This window comes from Rhinopithecus roxellana, chromosome 2, assembly GCF_007565055.1.
Source record: "Rhinopithecus roxellana isolate Shanxi Qingling chromosome 2, ASM756505v1, whole genome shotgun sequence".
NCBI classification, from domain to species: domain Eukaryota; kingdom Metazoa; phylum Chordata; class Mammalia; order Primates; family Cercopithecidae; genus Rhinopithecus; species Rhinopithecus roxellana.
The window spans coordinates 3,334,952-3,351,213 of NC_044550.1; the positions used below are offsets into that span (position 1 = coordinate 3,334,952).

General features: G+C 34.4%; 1 protein-coding gene across 1 annotated transcript in view; it reads left to right on the forward strand.

The window, feature by feature from the left end:
* CCSER1 (coiled-coil serine rich protein 1) overlaps positions 1–14,792 on the forward strand; it is a 1,539,837-nt gene extending 1,525,045 nt beyond the window's left edge. The window contains exon 11 of the mRNA XM_030921405.1: positions 11,142–14,792. Within this exon, the coding sequence (XP_030777265.1) occupies positions 11,142–11,627 (486 nt within the window). The 3' untranslated portion in view covers positions 11,628–14,792. The remainder of the gene's footprint in view (positions 1–11,141) is intronic.
* Positions 14,793–16,262: the final 1,470 nt, after the last annotated feature.

Sequence of the window (16,262 nt, forward strand, 5' to 3'; positions counted from 1 at the left end):
ACCTCTTGGTAATTTGTGCAATCTGAAAAAAAAATCAGCTCCTGTCCGCCAGAACCTTTGGATGTTTCTTTTTGGTTATTATATCAACTTATTACAGGGCTTCCTGCTTGCAAAGCAGTAACTACTTCTTTACACAATCTCTCTGTGGTAGAGTGTTTCCTAGACCTTTAACAGAACTCTTTATCACTGAAAACAGATTCCATATCTAAGACTACAAACAGACACAGCATCGGTGCCAAAACCTTTTGAAGAGAAATTCTGTTTCTCAATGATGACAGGAAAAGGTCAGTCTGTTATTTTTAAATGTGGTTTGAGTCTGCATTGGCCCTTTAATGGTTGTACTTGAGAAAGAGGCACATTTTAGGAGTGCCTATTTACTTTACATCAACACATTACATTGTGAAACCTCAAAAGGAGCATTTACCTTTTAAGTAGTTTATAAATGCTTTCATTGTCTATTACTACATTGGAATGATTTAGTAAAAGAGATCATTTTTTAAAAAAGAATAATTATAAGGACCCAGAAGAATGCCTGGTATATAATAAGGATTATATGTGTTTGCAAACTAAGTAACATAAAAATTGTAAAGGCTTAATTTCACTCTCATAATGGCTATAAATGATAAAAGGATAGAAATTGATGTATAATGGTTTTCTTTCTTGATATGTATATCACTGATCATTTTTATCTGTTTAATTTAGGGAAGCATTGTAGTTTAGGGCAGTGGTTCTTGACTAGAGGCAATTTAGCTGCCATCCCCCACCCCTGGGGGACATTTGGAAATGTGTGGAGATGTTTTTAGTTGTCACAGCTGGGTGACAGAGAGGTACCCTGGCTTCTATAGGTACAAGACAAGGATGCTACTAACATTCTGCAATGTACAAGATGGCCCCAGTAACAAGGCAATAAGTAATACATACTTAAACATACAGTACATAAAATGAAAATGCTTATTTACATTTAACAGTTATTTATAAATTTCAATATTTTATTTGGTGAGTAATAATATTTGTATGTGCTTTTATTCAAAGCACTTTTCTTTTTTTAATTTTTTAATTTTTTATTTATTTTTTTAAAATTTTTTTTTCTTTTTTCTTTTTTTTTTTTTATTATACTTTAAGTTCTAGGGTACATGTGCATAACGTGCAGGTTTGTTACATATGTATACTTATGCCATGTTGGTGTGCTGCACCCATCAACTCGTCAGCACCCATGAATTCATCATTCATATCAGGTATAACTCCCAATGCAATCCCTCCCACCTCCCCCCTCCGCATGATAAGCCCCAGTGTGTGATGTTCCCCTTCCCAAGTCCAAGTGATCTCATTGTTCAGTTCCCACCTATGAGTGAGAACATGCAGTGTTTGGTTTTCTGTTCTTGTGATAGTTTGCTAAGAATGATGGTTTCCAGCTGCATCCGTGTCCCTACAAAGGACGCAAACTCATCCTTTTTTATGGCTGCATAGTATTCCATGGTGTATATGTGCCACATTTTCTTAATCCAGTCTGTCACAGATGGACATTTGGGTTGATTCCAAGTCTTTGCTATTGTGAATAGTGCCGCAATAAGCATACGTGTGCATGTGTCTTTGTAGTAGAATAATTTATAAACCTTTGGGTATATACCCAGTAGTGGGATGGCTGGGTCATATGGTACATCTAGTTCTAGATCCTTGAGGAATTGCCATACTGTTTTCCATAATGGTTGAACTAGTTTACAATCCCACCAACAGTGTAAAAGTGTTCCTATTTCTCCACATCCTCTCCAACACCTGTTGTTTCCTGACTTTTTAATGATTGCCATTCTAACTGGTGTGAGATGGTATCTCATTGTGGTTTTGATTTGCATTTCTCTGATGGCCAGTGATGATGAGCATTTTTTCATGTGTCTGTTGGCTGTATGAATGTCTTCTTTTGAGAAATGTCTGTTCATATCCTTTGCCCACTTTTTGATGGGGTTGTTTGTTTTTTTCTTGTATATTTGTTTGAGTTCTTTGTAGATTCTGGATATTAGCCCTTTGTCAGATGAGTAGATTGCAAAAATGTTCTCCCATTCTGTAGGTTGCCTGTTCACTCTGGTGGTAGTTTCTTTTGCTGTGCAGAAGCTCTTTAGTTTAATGAGATCCCATTTGTCAATTTTGGCTTTTGCTGGTGTTGCTTTTGGTGTTTTAGACATGAAGTCCTTACCCATGCCTATGTCCTGAATGGTACTACCTGGATTTTCTTCTAGGGTTTTTATGGTATTAGGTCTAACATTTAAGTCTCTAATCCACCTTGAATTAATCTTCGTATAAGGAGTAAGGAAAGGATCCAGTTTCAGCTTTCTACTTATGGCTAGCCAATTTTCCTAGCACCATTTATTAAATAGGGAATCCTTTCCCCATTTCTTGTTTCTCTCAGGTTCGTCAAAGATCAGATGGCTGTAGATGTGTGGTATTATTTCTGAGGGCTCTGTTCTGTTCCATTGGTCTATATCTCTGTTTTGGTACCAGTACCATGCTGTTTTGGTTACTGTAGCATTGTAGTATAGTTTGAAGTCAGGTAGCGTGACGCCTCCAGCTTTGTCCTTTTGACTTAGGATTGTCTTGGCAATGCGGGCTCTTTTTTGGTTCCATATGAAATTTAAAGCAGTTTTTTTCCAATTCTGTGAAGAAAGTCATTGGTAGCTTGATGGGGATGGCATTGAATCTATAAATAACCTTGGGCAGTATGGCCATTTTCACGATATTGATTCTTCCTATCCATGAGCATGGTATGTTCTTCCATTTGTTAGTGTCCTCTTTTATTTCACTGAGCAGTGGTTTGTAGTTCTCCTTGAAGAGGTCCTTTCCATCCCTTGTAAGTTGGATTCCTAGGTATTTCATTCTCTTTGAAGCAATTGTGAATGGAAGTTCATTCATGATTTGGCTCTCTGTTTGTCTGTTACTGGAGTATAAGAACGCTTGTGATTTTTGCACATTAATTTTGTATCCTGAGACCCTGAATAGACCAATAGCAGGCTCTGAAATTGAGGCAATAATTAATAGCCCACCCACCAAAAAAAGTCCAGGACCAGATGGATTCACAGCCGAATTCTACCAGAGGTACAAGGAGGAGCTCTTACCATTCCTTCTGAAACTATTCCAATCAATTGAAAAAGAGGGAATCCTCCCTAACTTCTTCCTTCTGAAACTATTCCAATCACTAGAAAAAGAGGGAATCCTCCCTAACTCATTTTATGAGGCCAACATCATCCTGATACCAAAGCCTGGCAGAGACACAACAAAAAAGGAGAATTTTAGACCAATATCCCTGATGAACATTGATACAAAAATCCTCAATAAAATACTGGCAAACCGGATTCAGCAGCACATCAAAAAGCTTATCCACCATGATCAAGTGGGCTTCATCCCTGGGATGCAAGGCTGGTTCAACATTCGCAAATCAATAAACGTAATCCAGCATATAAACAGAACCAAAGACAAGAACCACGTGATTATCTCAATAGATGCAGAAAAGTCTTTTGACAAAATTCAACAGCCCTTCATGCTAAAAACGCTCAATAAATTCGGTATTGATGGAACGTACCTCAAAATAATAAGAGCTATTTATGACAAACCCACAGCCAATATCATACTGAATGGGCAAAAACTGGAAAAATTCCCTTTGAAAACTGGCACAAGACAGGGATGCCCTCTCTCACCACTCCTATTCAACATAGTGTTGGAAGTTCTGGCTAGGGCAATCAGGCAAGATGAAAGAAATCAAGGGTATCCAGTTAGGAAAAGAAGAAGTCAAATTGTCCCTGTTTGCAGATGACATGATTGTATATTTAGAAAACCCCATCGTCTCAGCCCAAAATCTCCTTAAGCTGATAAGCAACTTCAAAGCACTCTTCTTACATGTAATTATATTTAATAGTAGAGAGATAATGGCTTCATGATATGACAGCATTGCATGTTTCTGTTATTCTGCCTGTAGGTTTTTGTTGATGTATTTAAAATTAATTAAATTAATATATGTATTATTTAATTAATTAAATTAATATATGTATTCTGTCATTGGTTTTACTGCCTCATCTTATACATTCGTCATTTATGTTCTGAAATAATGAAGTGATCTGCTCAGTCAGTCTCCATGCAAGTAGACCAGCATCAAATGGGTCAGTCAGTTGCTGAGTTTTTATTCTAAGGAATATCTTGCTACTACTACTAAATTACCAAAATTTATTATTTTTATAAATCAGAGAATATTATGACCATTGTCATTTGTATTTCAGAAGTTAAAATATTTACATAAATAGAAGATAAAGGAGTTGAGTTAAACATATTTTAATGTGAGTATTTTTATAGCTCTGGATTTTACCCAAAGATGTGTCTACCCAGCATTTATGTTTACACAACGGGGCAGGGAAGCAATTAAAAATTGCAGCCGTACAATATCTCCCTTTCAATTCATTTCTTACGGTATTGACAAAATACACTAAAATGTGTTTTTTTTTCATTTGCTTTGATATCTAACACTGTAGATATAATGTCATATTGCTTTGGTGGTTCTGAAAGATCTGTTCAATAAGCCATTTTAATAAGGAAAGTCCAGTAGATTATTTTCCAGACTGTGTAAATATTAATGGAGTTCTTAGTAAACGCCAGATGCTTGTAGGACATGTGTATTCAGCATTGAACAAGAAAGCAGTGTCCCTGCCCTTATCAAACTTATATTCTATTTGATCTGGTGTGTTAGTCCACTCTCACGCTGCTTACAATTACGGTGGAAGGGGAAGCAAACCTGTCCTTCTTCATATGATGGCAGGAAGAATTGCTGAGCAAAGGGGGCAACCTCTTATAAAACTGTCTGATCTCATGAGAACTCATTCACTGTCATGAGAATAGCAGCATGGGGTTCACTGCCACAGAGTCTCTCCCATGACGTGTGGGGATTATGGGAACTACAACTCAAGATGAGATCTGGCTGGGGACACAGACAAACCATATCACCTGGGTACCATAATGGGTAGAAGTAAAAGTGTCTATTCTTGGGAATAAAATATATAGTATTCTCATTGTATATCTTACTTAATCTGCAGATCTCATTAACAGGAAACCATGAACTTACTCAGAATACAAATTTCTCAGTGTGAATTACCCATACAAATGTTACTACTTAGATTTTACTACAAGAACTGTAGCAAGAATAATTCTGATTCACTTTAACATAATTTACTATTTACTCTTTCAATTGAGTTCACATTATAATGTTGATATTTTCATTAATCTTTCAAACTTTTTTAGATTCTGTTTAACATTAGTTATTTTTCTAAATGCAATACCAGTTTTCCTAGGTGGATATTAGGGATTGTTTCAATTTCTCTATTCTTTTAAGAACAATTCTTGTTGTAAAGCAATGTTTTGTTTTTTGTTAAGTGAAGAACATTTGCAGGAAAAATATATATTTTAAAGTCAGTGAAAATAATCATATGCAGAGTTCTTATCTATGCAAGCAATTATAACAGATTAATTTTGCCTGATAACATTCATGGCAACTACCAATAATTTTTACAAAAAAAGGAAAAGGACTTCAGAAAAAATGATAAAACATTATTAAACACTCATTAATCAGTGATTGAAGTATTGGTACCCTCCCCCATGAATTCTATCATCACATCATCCAACCTTAACAAATTTGGGCTTTGCACATTGGCATGACTATTGTACTTCTATTTTTCACCAAGAGACAAGTTTTTAATATAACAGAATCCCTAAATATCAGATTTCATTTTACAATCAAGGCTTTTAACCAGGTTGCAGTTGTAATGGAGTTTAAATTGCCCGTGCAAGTCTGAATTGTATCATATCTTCATGTTTTCCTTTCTTTAATTGAGTTATATGCAATTTTAGGGCTACATGTGTTACTAAAAATGTTTTTGAAAAGCTTACTGTATGTGATGTCATAACAAACATAATTTTGTATACAGAAAGCCAAGAGAAAAAAGGTATAATTTTAATATTAACGAAATACATATTTGTAACTGTCTTGCTTTCAACTCCATGCTTTTTTCTTAAGTAAAAACCTAATGCTGTATGAAATCTAGAGAGGGAATATACCTATGTGTGGATGACCCTGAATCATTGAGAAAGATGCGAAAGGAAGGTCAAATGCCAAGCAAGGCAACTGAACACAAAATAAATTGCAGTGAGAGGCTAGTGTAACTTATTAATGGATCACACAGGCTGAAATGAGTGAATGTGGTTTGTTTATTTGTTTTAAATCAGCATCAGGTGTTTTGTTGGTTTTTCATTTCTTAGTGGTGTATTAAATAATAATGTGTTTTAAAATTAGTATTTTCTTGCATTTGATGAAATACAGGCTATATGTTATTGTAAAGAAATGAGAGGAAGACAATTAAATGGTAACAATGAACTGATTTTATTATAATGTGCACACTTGACTGATTAATCACTAGATTTTCCATCCTTTCATCCTCATTAGGAATTCTACGGATAGGCAATAATCTAGGTGCATGACAACTAAATTGCACAGAATCTGACATAATTACATGAGTTTCAGGAGGGCTTAATTCTGATTTTGAGAAAGATGTGGCTAGACGCATTGAAAATTACTTTCAGGGATCTCAGGTTCTTCAGAGTAATAAACATCGATTAACATCATGATATGGAAATTATTTTCCTCTGGGCCAAAGCAACAAAATCCAAATGTGTATATATACATATAAATATATACCCAAATCTATCTATCTATCTATCTATCTATCTATCTATCTATCTATCTATCTATCTATCTATCTAGATTCCCATCCTCCCAATCCAAATATATATGCCAAAATATATTTTAATATTTTGTGTCAAGAGGACATTTCCTATGTATTTCTAAACATATTCCAAAACATGTACCATAAAATATATATTTTAAACCTACAATTTTAGAATTGGAAAGCAACTAAATATGTTAGAGTTTCTTCAAGATCTAAATTATATTGTCTTACATTTTATTCACTTGATTCAATGGACTTAGAAACTGAAGCCGAGAATAATTAATTTATTCTTCATTCCATGTTACACAGTTCAACTGTAGCACAACCAAGGTTTTGGCTCGAGGTTCAGTGTTATTTCTATTAGCTCAAATTGTCCTGTAATATATTAAACACACAATAGGATAATTAGTGTAGTGGATGGTATGATATGCCTCCTACTTTTCCCTTTCTCTGCCTCAAACAAATACACTTTCAAGACTGAAGTCTATTTTTTCTGTTGCTGAGAGTGTTGGCAAGTGATACCTCTCAAGTAAATTTCTCTCCAAGAATTTCCTTGCTTAAAAAAAGAAAAAAAAAAAAGCAAAACCAAAAAAACCTACTCACCCACCCAATACTATAGCCCCTCCCAGGGCCTGCCAAGTCCAATAACTGGATGATGGGATATAAGACTCCTACCCACTTGCCTGAATTGGAGACAAATATTAAGAACCATCCCAAATTCAGACCTCACTGTGTGATCAGTTGAGCTAGTGTAATTGCACAGAATTTAATTTCTCACTCTGCCTGACTCTGCTTTCTTCATTCTACATAGTTGTTGGCCTAAGAACACTCCACAATACATTTCTTACAAATATCTGTCTGAGAGTCTGTGGTCTGTGGAACCAAACTACAACAATAAATATAAAATTACTTGAATTTTCTAGAGAAAATGACTTTGCTTTTTAAAATAGAGATAAAAGTGTTCCAAGTGATTAGCTTCTAAAGGATGAAATAAATACCTCTCAAAGTAGATTCAAGCTCTGTTAGTTACATTATATAGTTACTGTGATGATGATGATTATTGTTGTTGTGATTAAGGTAACTACATTCCAGGTATATTAGGCATTTTATAATCAAGCAGATCATTAAATATTTATAATAATCCTTTATGAAGATATGGATATAAATATAAAACTTCATTTCTTAGATGAGGAAATTGGCAGCTTAGGAAGCTTACGTAACTTGCCATGTTCACTAAACTAGAAAGTGTCTGACTTGAACCTGACTTAAGGTAGCATTTGGGTCTTATATGAACAGCACTATTTTGCATCATGTATGTAGCACCTTGTCCTCAGTGTGTCCAATAAATATTTATCACAAGAATAAATGAATTCATATATATCTGACCAAACCCATACTATTAACCCCTACACAGTGCAATCTCCTATGTACAGTATGAGCTTTGTAGCTAATGGTAAACATCACAGAGAACTTAAAAAAACAAATAAAAACCAAGAGCAAAAAAACTAACATGTCAAAAACAAACTATGCCAGATAAACATAAATGCTTGATTTAAATGTGTATTTTCCTTTAAAAACTGAGAGTAGGAATTCCCATCTTGCTTCTTTTGATAGTAAATCCACATGTGCCTTCTAATTACCAGATATTGTACCAGAGAAGGGGTGCTGAGGCTGCCTGTGTGACTGAGTTATTTGATCCTTTTCAATATGTCTTTTTAAAACTGTATATTCAATTTTATGTAATATGCCAGGAGAATTAAAATAATCACATAAAGAAAACAATGAATATTCCCTCAAAGGTAATCTTAAAATAATGGAAATGAAGTCTACACCTACCATTTTTACTTTCCTAGGCAGCATCTGTTGAAATAGAAATGAAAAAGAAACGTAACCACTGGTGTTATCATTATGGACTCATTGATGTTGTGTTTACCCCCAATTTTTTCCACAATATTTCATAAGCAGCTCCCATGATATGTCTAACATTTGGCCACAGATATTGAGCACAAGGTTGATTTGGAGGTTGGTGGGTAACAATTAAATAACATGTAAGTTTACAGGGATGGAGAAAAAATAAAAGATGACATTTCTAATAGGTCCTTAGCCTAGAGTATTGGAAAAGAGCCAAGAAGAAGAAAGTGAGCTAGACAAGTTCCCAAATGACAAAAATTGAATCAAAATAGTTTATTCCCTTTACTCCTAAAAAGTCTGAGGCATCTCTTGTGAGTCTTACAATATTTCCTTTCTACACCAAATTACCAGCCTACTTATGTCTACTCTAAATCTAAGGAAAAGTTAAAACAGCATATTAGAAGTCACAGAGCTGGTCTGCTGTAAGTAGCTTATCACGAAAATATAAATAAGTAAAGATGACATCACACACATCAAGACAATAAAAAGGAAAGGCCTGGGTAGCTAAATCCTTCCCTCTGAAATCACTGAGTATAAGTACGCCCTAGGTGGGTCTTTGTTTGGTAGAAAAGAAAAGGAGGGAGATTTATTTCAATAGTAATCATTTTGAGGCATTAGCTCATATTACACCACTTTTTTGCATGTAATTAATTTTAGAAAAATGTGATGAAGTTTTGAAAAATTCCCATGGAAATACTAGAGGAAGAAGGAACTGGTAGATAATCAAGCAGACGGCCTGTCCTACAGTAGCTTAGGATAAAATCAAACTCTGTGCTACAATCTTCCAATCTGTATAATAATGGAAATAAAAGAAGCTACCTCAAAAGGCTCTTGTGAAGAGTGAATATATAAGAGCAATAGCAGAGTGTTTGAAATATAATATACATGCAATAAATATTATGTATTATCTCAAATAAACTTTATTCAGCAAATATTTATTAAATGGTTAATGTGTGCCAGGCAATTGTGTCAGGAAGAAAGAGTAGAAATGAAGAGAAATGGATGACTTGAGATTACATTTTGTAAATAGCAAGGACCTGATATTAAGGGGTATGAAGAAAAGAGAGAAAAGAAAAATTTTCAAGTGTTGGCCTAAATGTGGTGCCATTTACTGAGAAGGGAAATCGTTGGGGAAGAATGACTTTCACAGTTGAGAATCAAGTTTCGCTTTATTTGGTTTGATACTATGCCAAATTAGTAATATTCATGTAAGTAACATTAATCAAACCAAAAAGTGATGATGGCTAAATAAGCAAATGAGCCTGCTGCTGTCTATAGTGCCCTTCTCTCTTCTCCCTTGTCTATTTCTCTTTATTTTTTTATTTTTATTTTTATTTTTATTGAGACGGAGTCTTGCTCTGTCGCCCAGGCTGGAGTGCAGTGGCCGGATCTCAGCTCACTGCAACCTCCGCCTCCCGGGTTCACGCCATTCTCCTGCCTCAGCCTCCCGAGTAGCTGGGACTACAGGCGCCCGCCACCTCGCCCGGCTAATTTTTTGTATTTTTAGTAGAGACGGGGTTTCACCGTGTTAGCCAGGATGGTCTCGATCTCCTGACCTCGTGATCCGCCCGTCTCGGCCTCCCAAAGTGCTGGGATTACAGGCTTGAGCCACCGCGCCCGGCCTATTTCTCTTTATTTTTATCCTCCTTCCGTGTAGCAACAATAAATCCTTCATGTTTTTGCAAGCAGAACAATTAAGCCAGCCGGTCTCAGTTTTTACCTCAATGTGTTTTTCAACACAAACATAGTACTCTCTTCAGGAGGAATATGGGTGCTTGCTTGTAACCTTTGCTTCTTCACAGCATGATTCAATGAACTATGCCTTGTTTTTATTACTAGAGTATAAAATTCTTATGAGCAAGAAGGAGGTATGGACTTGTGGACCTGATATTGATTAACAAATTGCATTCAAAAGTCTAAATGAACCATGTGTTGAAATTCTATTGGTCTTCTTAAGTTATTGTAGTTATTTGGGTGTTTTCAGTTCCCTTAATTTCTCGCTTACGACTTTGGTGATACAAAGCATGATACTGATAATTCTATAAACTCTCTTGTCATATATTTAAATAACTATAGCATATTAAATCAACAAAAACTAATGGCCTCATATGTCTATATTCATCACTTATTAAAATAATCTGTATTTTCATACCCTGGTATCTCTTCAGATCAAATATATCTTCCACCTTTTACTTAATAAAATAATTTGTATTTTCTGTGAAGCTATATAATTCAAATTTAATAAATTAGATAAACAAATATCAAAGTGCCTTTTAGAGTAAATTAACCATTTAATCACTATCTGTAATAGTATTGCACTGGAAAATTTAATCCCATGGATAATTGTATTGATAATTTTATAAACCTCATTGAAAATTTAGGGGTTCAGACACAAATGTATAAATACCACTCTGTATTGTATGTATGTTATGAAAGTGTTTTTTAAAGACATCTTTTTCTTTCTGTGTCTTACCATAGGCTACATATCGAAATCGAATTGTGAGCCAAAATCTCAGCACAAGGGACAGAAAAGCAATGCATACTCCCACCGAGGACCGTTTTAGGTATTCGGCAGCGGACCAGACAAGCCCTTACAAAAATAAGACCTGTCAACTCCCAAGTCTATGTTTAAGTAATTTTCTGAAGGACAAGGAACTAGCAGAAGTTATCAAACATTCAAGAGGAACTTATGAAACCCTCACTTCAGAGGTTACACAGAACTTACGGGCCACGGTTGGGCAGAGCTCTCTGAAGCCAACAGTTAAGACAGACGGGCTCTCCACGTTCTTAGAGAAACCAAAGGACCAAGTTGCTATGGCCCGACAGCATTCGACCTTTACAGGCAGGTTTGGACAGCCACCCAGAGGACCAATCTCTTTACATATGTACAGCAGGAAGAATGTATTTCTCCATCACAATTTACACAGCACTGAGCTGCAGACCCTAGGCCAGCAGGATGGGTAATTAAATCACCCTATTCCTGTCTTTGGGTAGGATAAAGATGGTTAGTGTTTCTCGTGCATAGTTCATATTAAAATTTTCATGTGCTTTTTCTTACATTTTAGTTATAAACAAAGACTTGTGTTGTTGGATTTTTTTTCTTAATCATAAACAAAGACTTGTGTTGTGTTTTTTTTTTTCTCCAAGGGTGAAAGTTTGAGCATGTTAATTGAACTAGGTTGAATTGCCTTGAAGACTTTACTATATATGTGTATAATAAATGGGACCATCATGATCGTTTATATAGTTCATAATTTATTGATTTTTTACCTCTATCACTTACTGATATGCATTAAGGTTTCAGAAGATAATATCAAATAGCAATCCGTTCACTGTTAATGGTGTTACTATAAAAGTAGACCTGATGAACAATAGGTAAAGGAATTATAAAGAATTTTAAATTACATAGTTAATAGAAGGAGGAAAAAAGAAGACTGTTAACGTCTTATATTTGGTGGTGTATTTATTTGAAGAATGTGGCTTGCTTGCATGTAGCCTAGAGATGTGTCTGTCTCTATTACATACATTCAAGCTTATCTTGTGATGCTAGTAAGGGGGAAATGGCTGTATATTTTTTTCCTTTAAACATTTAGTTCATGCTAGTTCACAACGGATTTCAGACAGAGTAATTGCTAGCCAAATAGAGAATGACAGCTCTGATCTTTGAAAAATTTTGCTTTTAGTTTTTGTTATTGATGTTGAAGTACCGTAACATAACACAAGGTGATAAAGTTGGTCAAATTTTGTCAAATGATGCATAAAGACTGACATGCTATATTCTTTGAGCCACTGTCATGGCATTTTTTCAAAATTTCAAGGATGAAACATCCTAAGAAAATTATTCTTTTTCTTTACTTTCCTTATTTTTTAAAATGTTCTTTTTTTATGTAGATCCAATTTTGGTTTATGTACATCAACCCATATCTATAATTTTATGAATGGAGGAACAGAAAGTTGGTGTTTTAGTAGCCAGCATATAATATTCTGACTATGCAGAAATCTAGAATTAGAACAAAAGGTGAAGTAAATGCGAACATTGGCAATTTGATCTTAGAAATCAGCTTCTAACAGGAATATTTAAAACCCATTTGATGGCAAATATTTCTCATTGACAATTAAGGCCCAAATATGTTATAATGTCTTATATACTTATGTGCACATGAGATAGATCAATATATGAATTGATCTATGGATAATTCCATCATGTTTAGTAGCAGAGCAGAATCAAAGAGTACAATTAAATACATAAATACATAATTTGTAAAAGACTAATAGGAATCAAGGCTGCAGTTTTCTTATACACATTAGAGCTGTTAAGTGTATCCACATTAGCCATAGTTCATGCAAATTGAAACTGTCATACCTACTGCATGATCTGTTTCCCTTGCATTTTCTAACAGACAGAATCTGTCAGCGTGCACAAGCAAGAGGAATAAAGGGAAATTGAGATAGCAGTTTTAGCATGGCATCTGACAACTTGCTTAAATTAAAGCTATGTGCAAAATGCATCTCCTATTATAAAAATGTATTTGTGCTCTGTGCTTTGGGGAAAAGCCATTAGACACCCCACTCCTGAGCTTTAACTACTGAACTTTGATACATTTGCAAACTTTGATTGGAACTGATAAAGTAAGGAGTCTAGTTGATATGTTGTGCTTATAATTTTGGTTTTCCAAAGAAACACACACGTGCATCAAGGCAGACGTTTGCCAAATGCTTTCTTTCTTTGCGTGTTTGTAGTTCTGCCAAAAGAGAACAATACACACTGCAAATTGCTTGACTTAAAGAGATTGCTATCTAAAGTTCCCACCATACTTTGGAAGCTATAATGTTCATGCAGATAGACACTTGGGGCTGGGCAATATTTAAGAAATGATAGGAAAATAGAAAAATGATGATTATTAATTGTGGAATTCAGCTTGATTTGTCCTAAACGTTGGTGTCTGTTGCTAGAGTATTTTAAATCTGTAAATAAATAAGCATGATAAAATAATCAAGGATTTTTTCCCAGGATATGGAAGAACTATGTATCACAAATAATGTTTTTGATTTGGACTTTTGGAGTTGATAGTTTTGTTTTCCTGGAAGATAGACTTTTGAATTATACTTTATAAAAATAATCTATTTAAAGAAGATCTGTCATTTAATAGACATTTTAAGAGATGTTTTAAATGCTAGTATTTTCTTGAAAAATCTTTTTTAAAGCTGAATCATTCAAAAGAAAACCTGGATTAAACAGTTCGATTTTAAAAGGAAGGGTATTTTTTGGAAATATCATCTTAAAGCTGTTTTGTATCAGTATTTTCAGCATTGTTATAATATTATTTGTAATACTAAGTGTAACTCAGGCCTGGAGAAGGTGTAAGCCCACTATGCTAATGTACATCAGTAACTGTAAAGCAGGGGTTCTTTGTCAGTTCCTCTTGTGTATATATAGTAACATAACAATGGCATGTGGGCATTCTTTCAGTGAATTGATTTCTTTGTACTAAAATCTCTAGTTTTCTAAGACAGTTCCATGTATAAAAATGATTTATACATTTCTCCAAGGCGGTACATATCCAAAGACATGACACCAGGGGGAAAAATGCTTGTTTTTCTGATGGAAGCAGTGGTCTTTTCTTTTCCTTCCTCTTTCTTTTGTGCATGTGTATGTGTAGCTAAGCCTAAATAACCCTGTAAAATTTCTGCTGCAAACTGTCTCTTCTGAATTTAGAATGCGTTTTAAAGGAACACTTAGGAAGAGAAATACCTTGAAGAAAAGCTGTTTCCACCTGAAATAAACTGTTCCCATTTTGATAATTATTGGAACATGAAACTGTATTTCTATGAACTCAGTGATTTTTTTCCGTAAAATTATATGTTAAGAGAGTCACCACAAAACTATGAATTCTCTCTTGAATTATTTCTGCTTCTTTGGAGCACCATAGTCTTTGTTCAAATCACAACATGAAACTGTCGCTGCAATGCTAAAGATGTGAATCTACCACTATCAATATGGTCAGGGTAAAACCTGCAGCCACATGTTGTTCAAGTTATTTTTGTTACCTAATGATTGACATGAAAATAAAATAGTAAGCCAATATTAATTTGTAGGCATAGTTGCCCAACTTCAAATGTTTACAAAGATTTTCATGATTAATCTGGGTTTATGACCTGGGCTCTTCCCCTTATGTTTTCCAAGATTTAATCCTAAGCCATTGTCATTATTTCCTGAATGTTGACCTCTCATTGAATTCATAGGAAATTCCACATTTTGTTTTGTTTAATTTGTCTTGTTTAATAGAGATAATAGCCATACACTCCTCTCCAGAAAAAGTTTTTTTAAAATTATTATGATATATTTAAGATTCACATGTCCAGGATAAATGATTACATTCTACTAGCCCTCTCAAGAACTTTCTTGGTAACTTAGTTGTTGATTAAACAGTAGGAACAGTTTGTTGAATGGTTAGTATTATCTCTCCACATCATTCGTCAGCATCAACTTCTCATTATCAAGAAATAGTAACCCATAGCACTGGATAACTTGGAATACTTAGCATAATTTCATAATTATAATCTAAATTTTTTCTACTTTTTCACTTTCAGAACTTAACATTCTAAACAACTATAGAAGGAAGTGTTTCAAAATAACCCTAATATTCAGTTGAACCACATACACATAGATAAAAGTAGAAAAGAAAGGGCAATACATGTGAAGATGATATCTATGATTGCCATTCATGTTACTGAATCACATGCCCCATGACCAGAAGTTTTTCCCTCACTGATAATATTAGCTCAAATGTAGCACCCATTCATTTATACCAGGATTTTTATTGCTATCTAAGACTTGACTTTATTTAGGCATTATTATCACATCCTGTTATGTATTTTCATACGCATATATATATATATATTTTTTGTATAAGAAATATTTCAATCACACGTAATGTTCTTGGAAAATTTACCTCTCCTGGAGTTTAAACTTTTTAAAATATTTCTTGTTTGTTTCCCATGTGCTAACTTTATCATGACAACTCTAGGCTGTAGAAGGCTTAATATAAAATACAAACTAGTTTTGGTTCTTATAAAAAGCTGATTTCAGTTAAGACTGGTCATCTTTTTAAAAAGCTGAATTACACTGTAGTATAAAAGCAAACAGTCAATGAAGCAACCAAACAAAGAAACTCTATTCTCTAATAATATTCATCATTGCCAAATATTTATTTTTGAAATCTTGTTCTGTGCCAACATGTTGTTTCACCATGTTAAACTGCATACATACCCATGAACTATTTATTTACAATACACTGGATCTCGTTAAGAACCCAGTTCTATTTCCAAGGCACGCAGCCCGAAACCAAAAAATTAAACGATAACACTCTGTAGTTGAATTATCTATGGAAAAGAATGAAGGCAGTTCACTCTGTTTAAGATGTGGAGAATTTCCTACAAACAGTTAAGGTGAAATAAAAATCATTAATAGAGAGTAGGTTCCTTCCATTTGAGTAAGTGATGTAGAATATGGGATACCATGGTTCTTTTTAGAGCATTTTCAGTGTAGCCTCATTAACTTCTCCAATTTAATACAACATACATACTTCTTCCACTTGA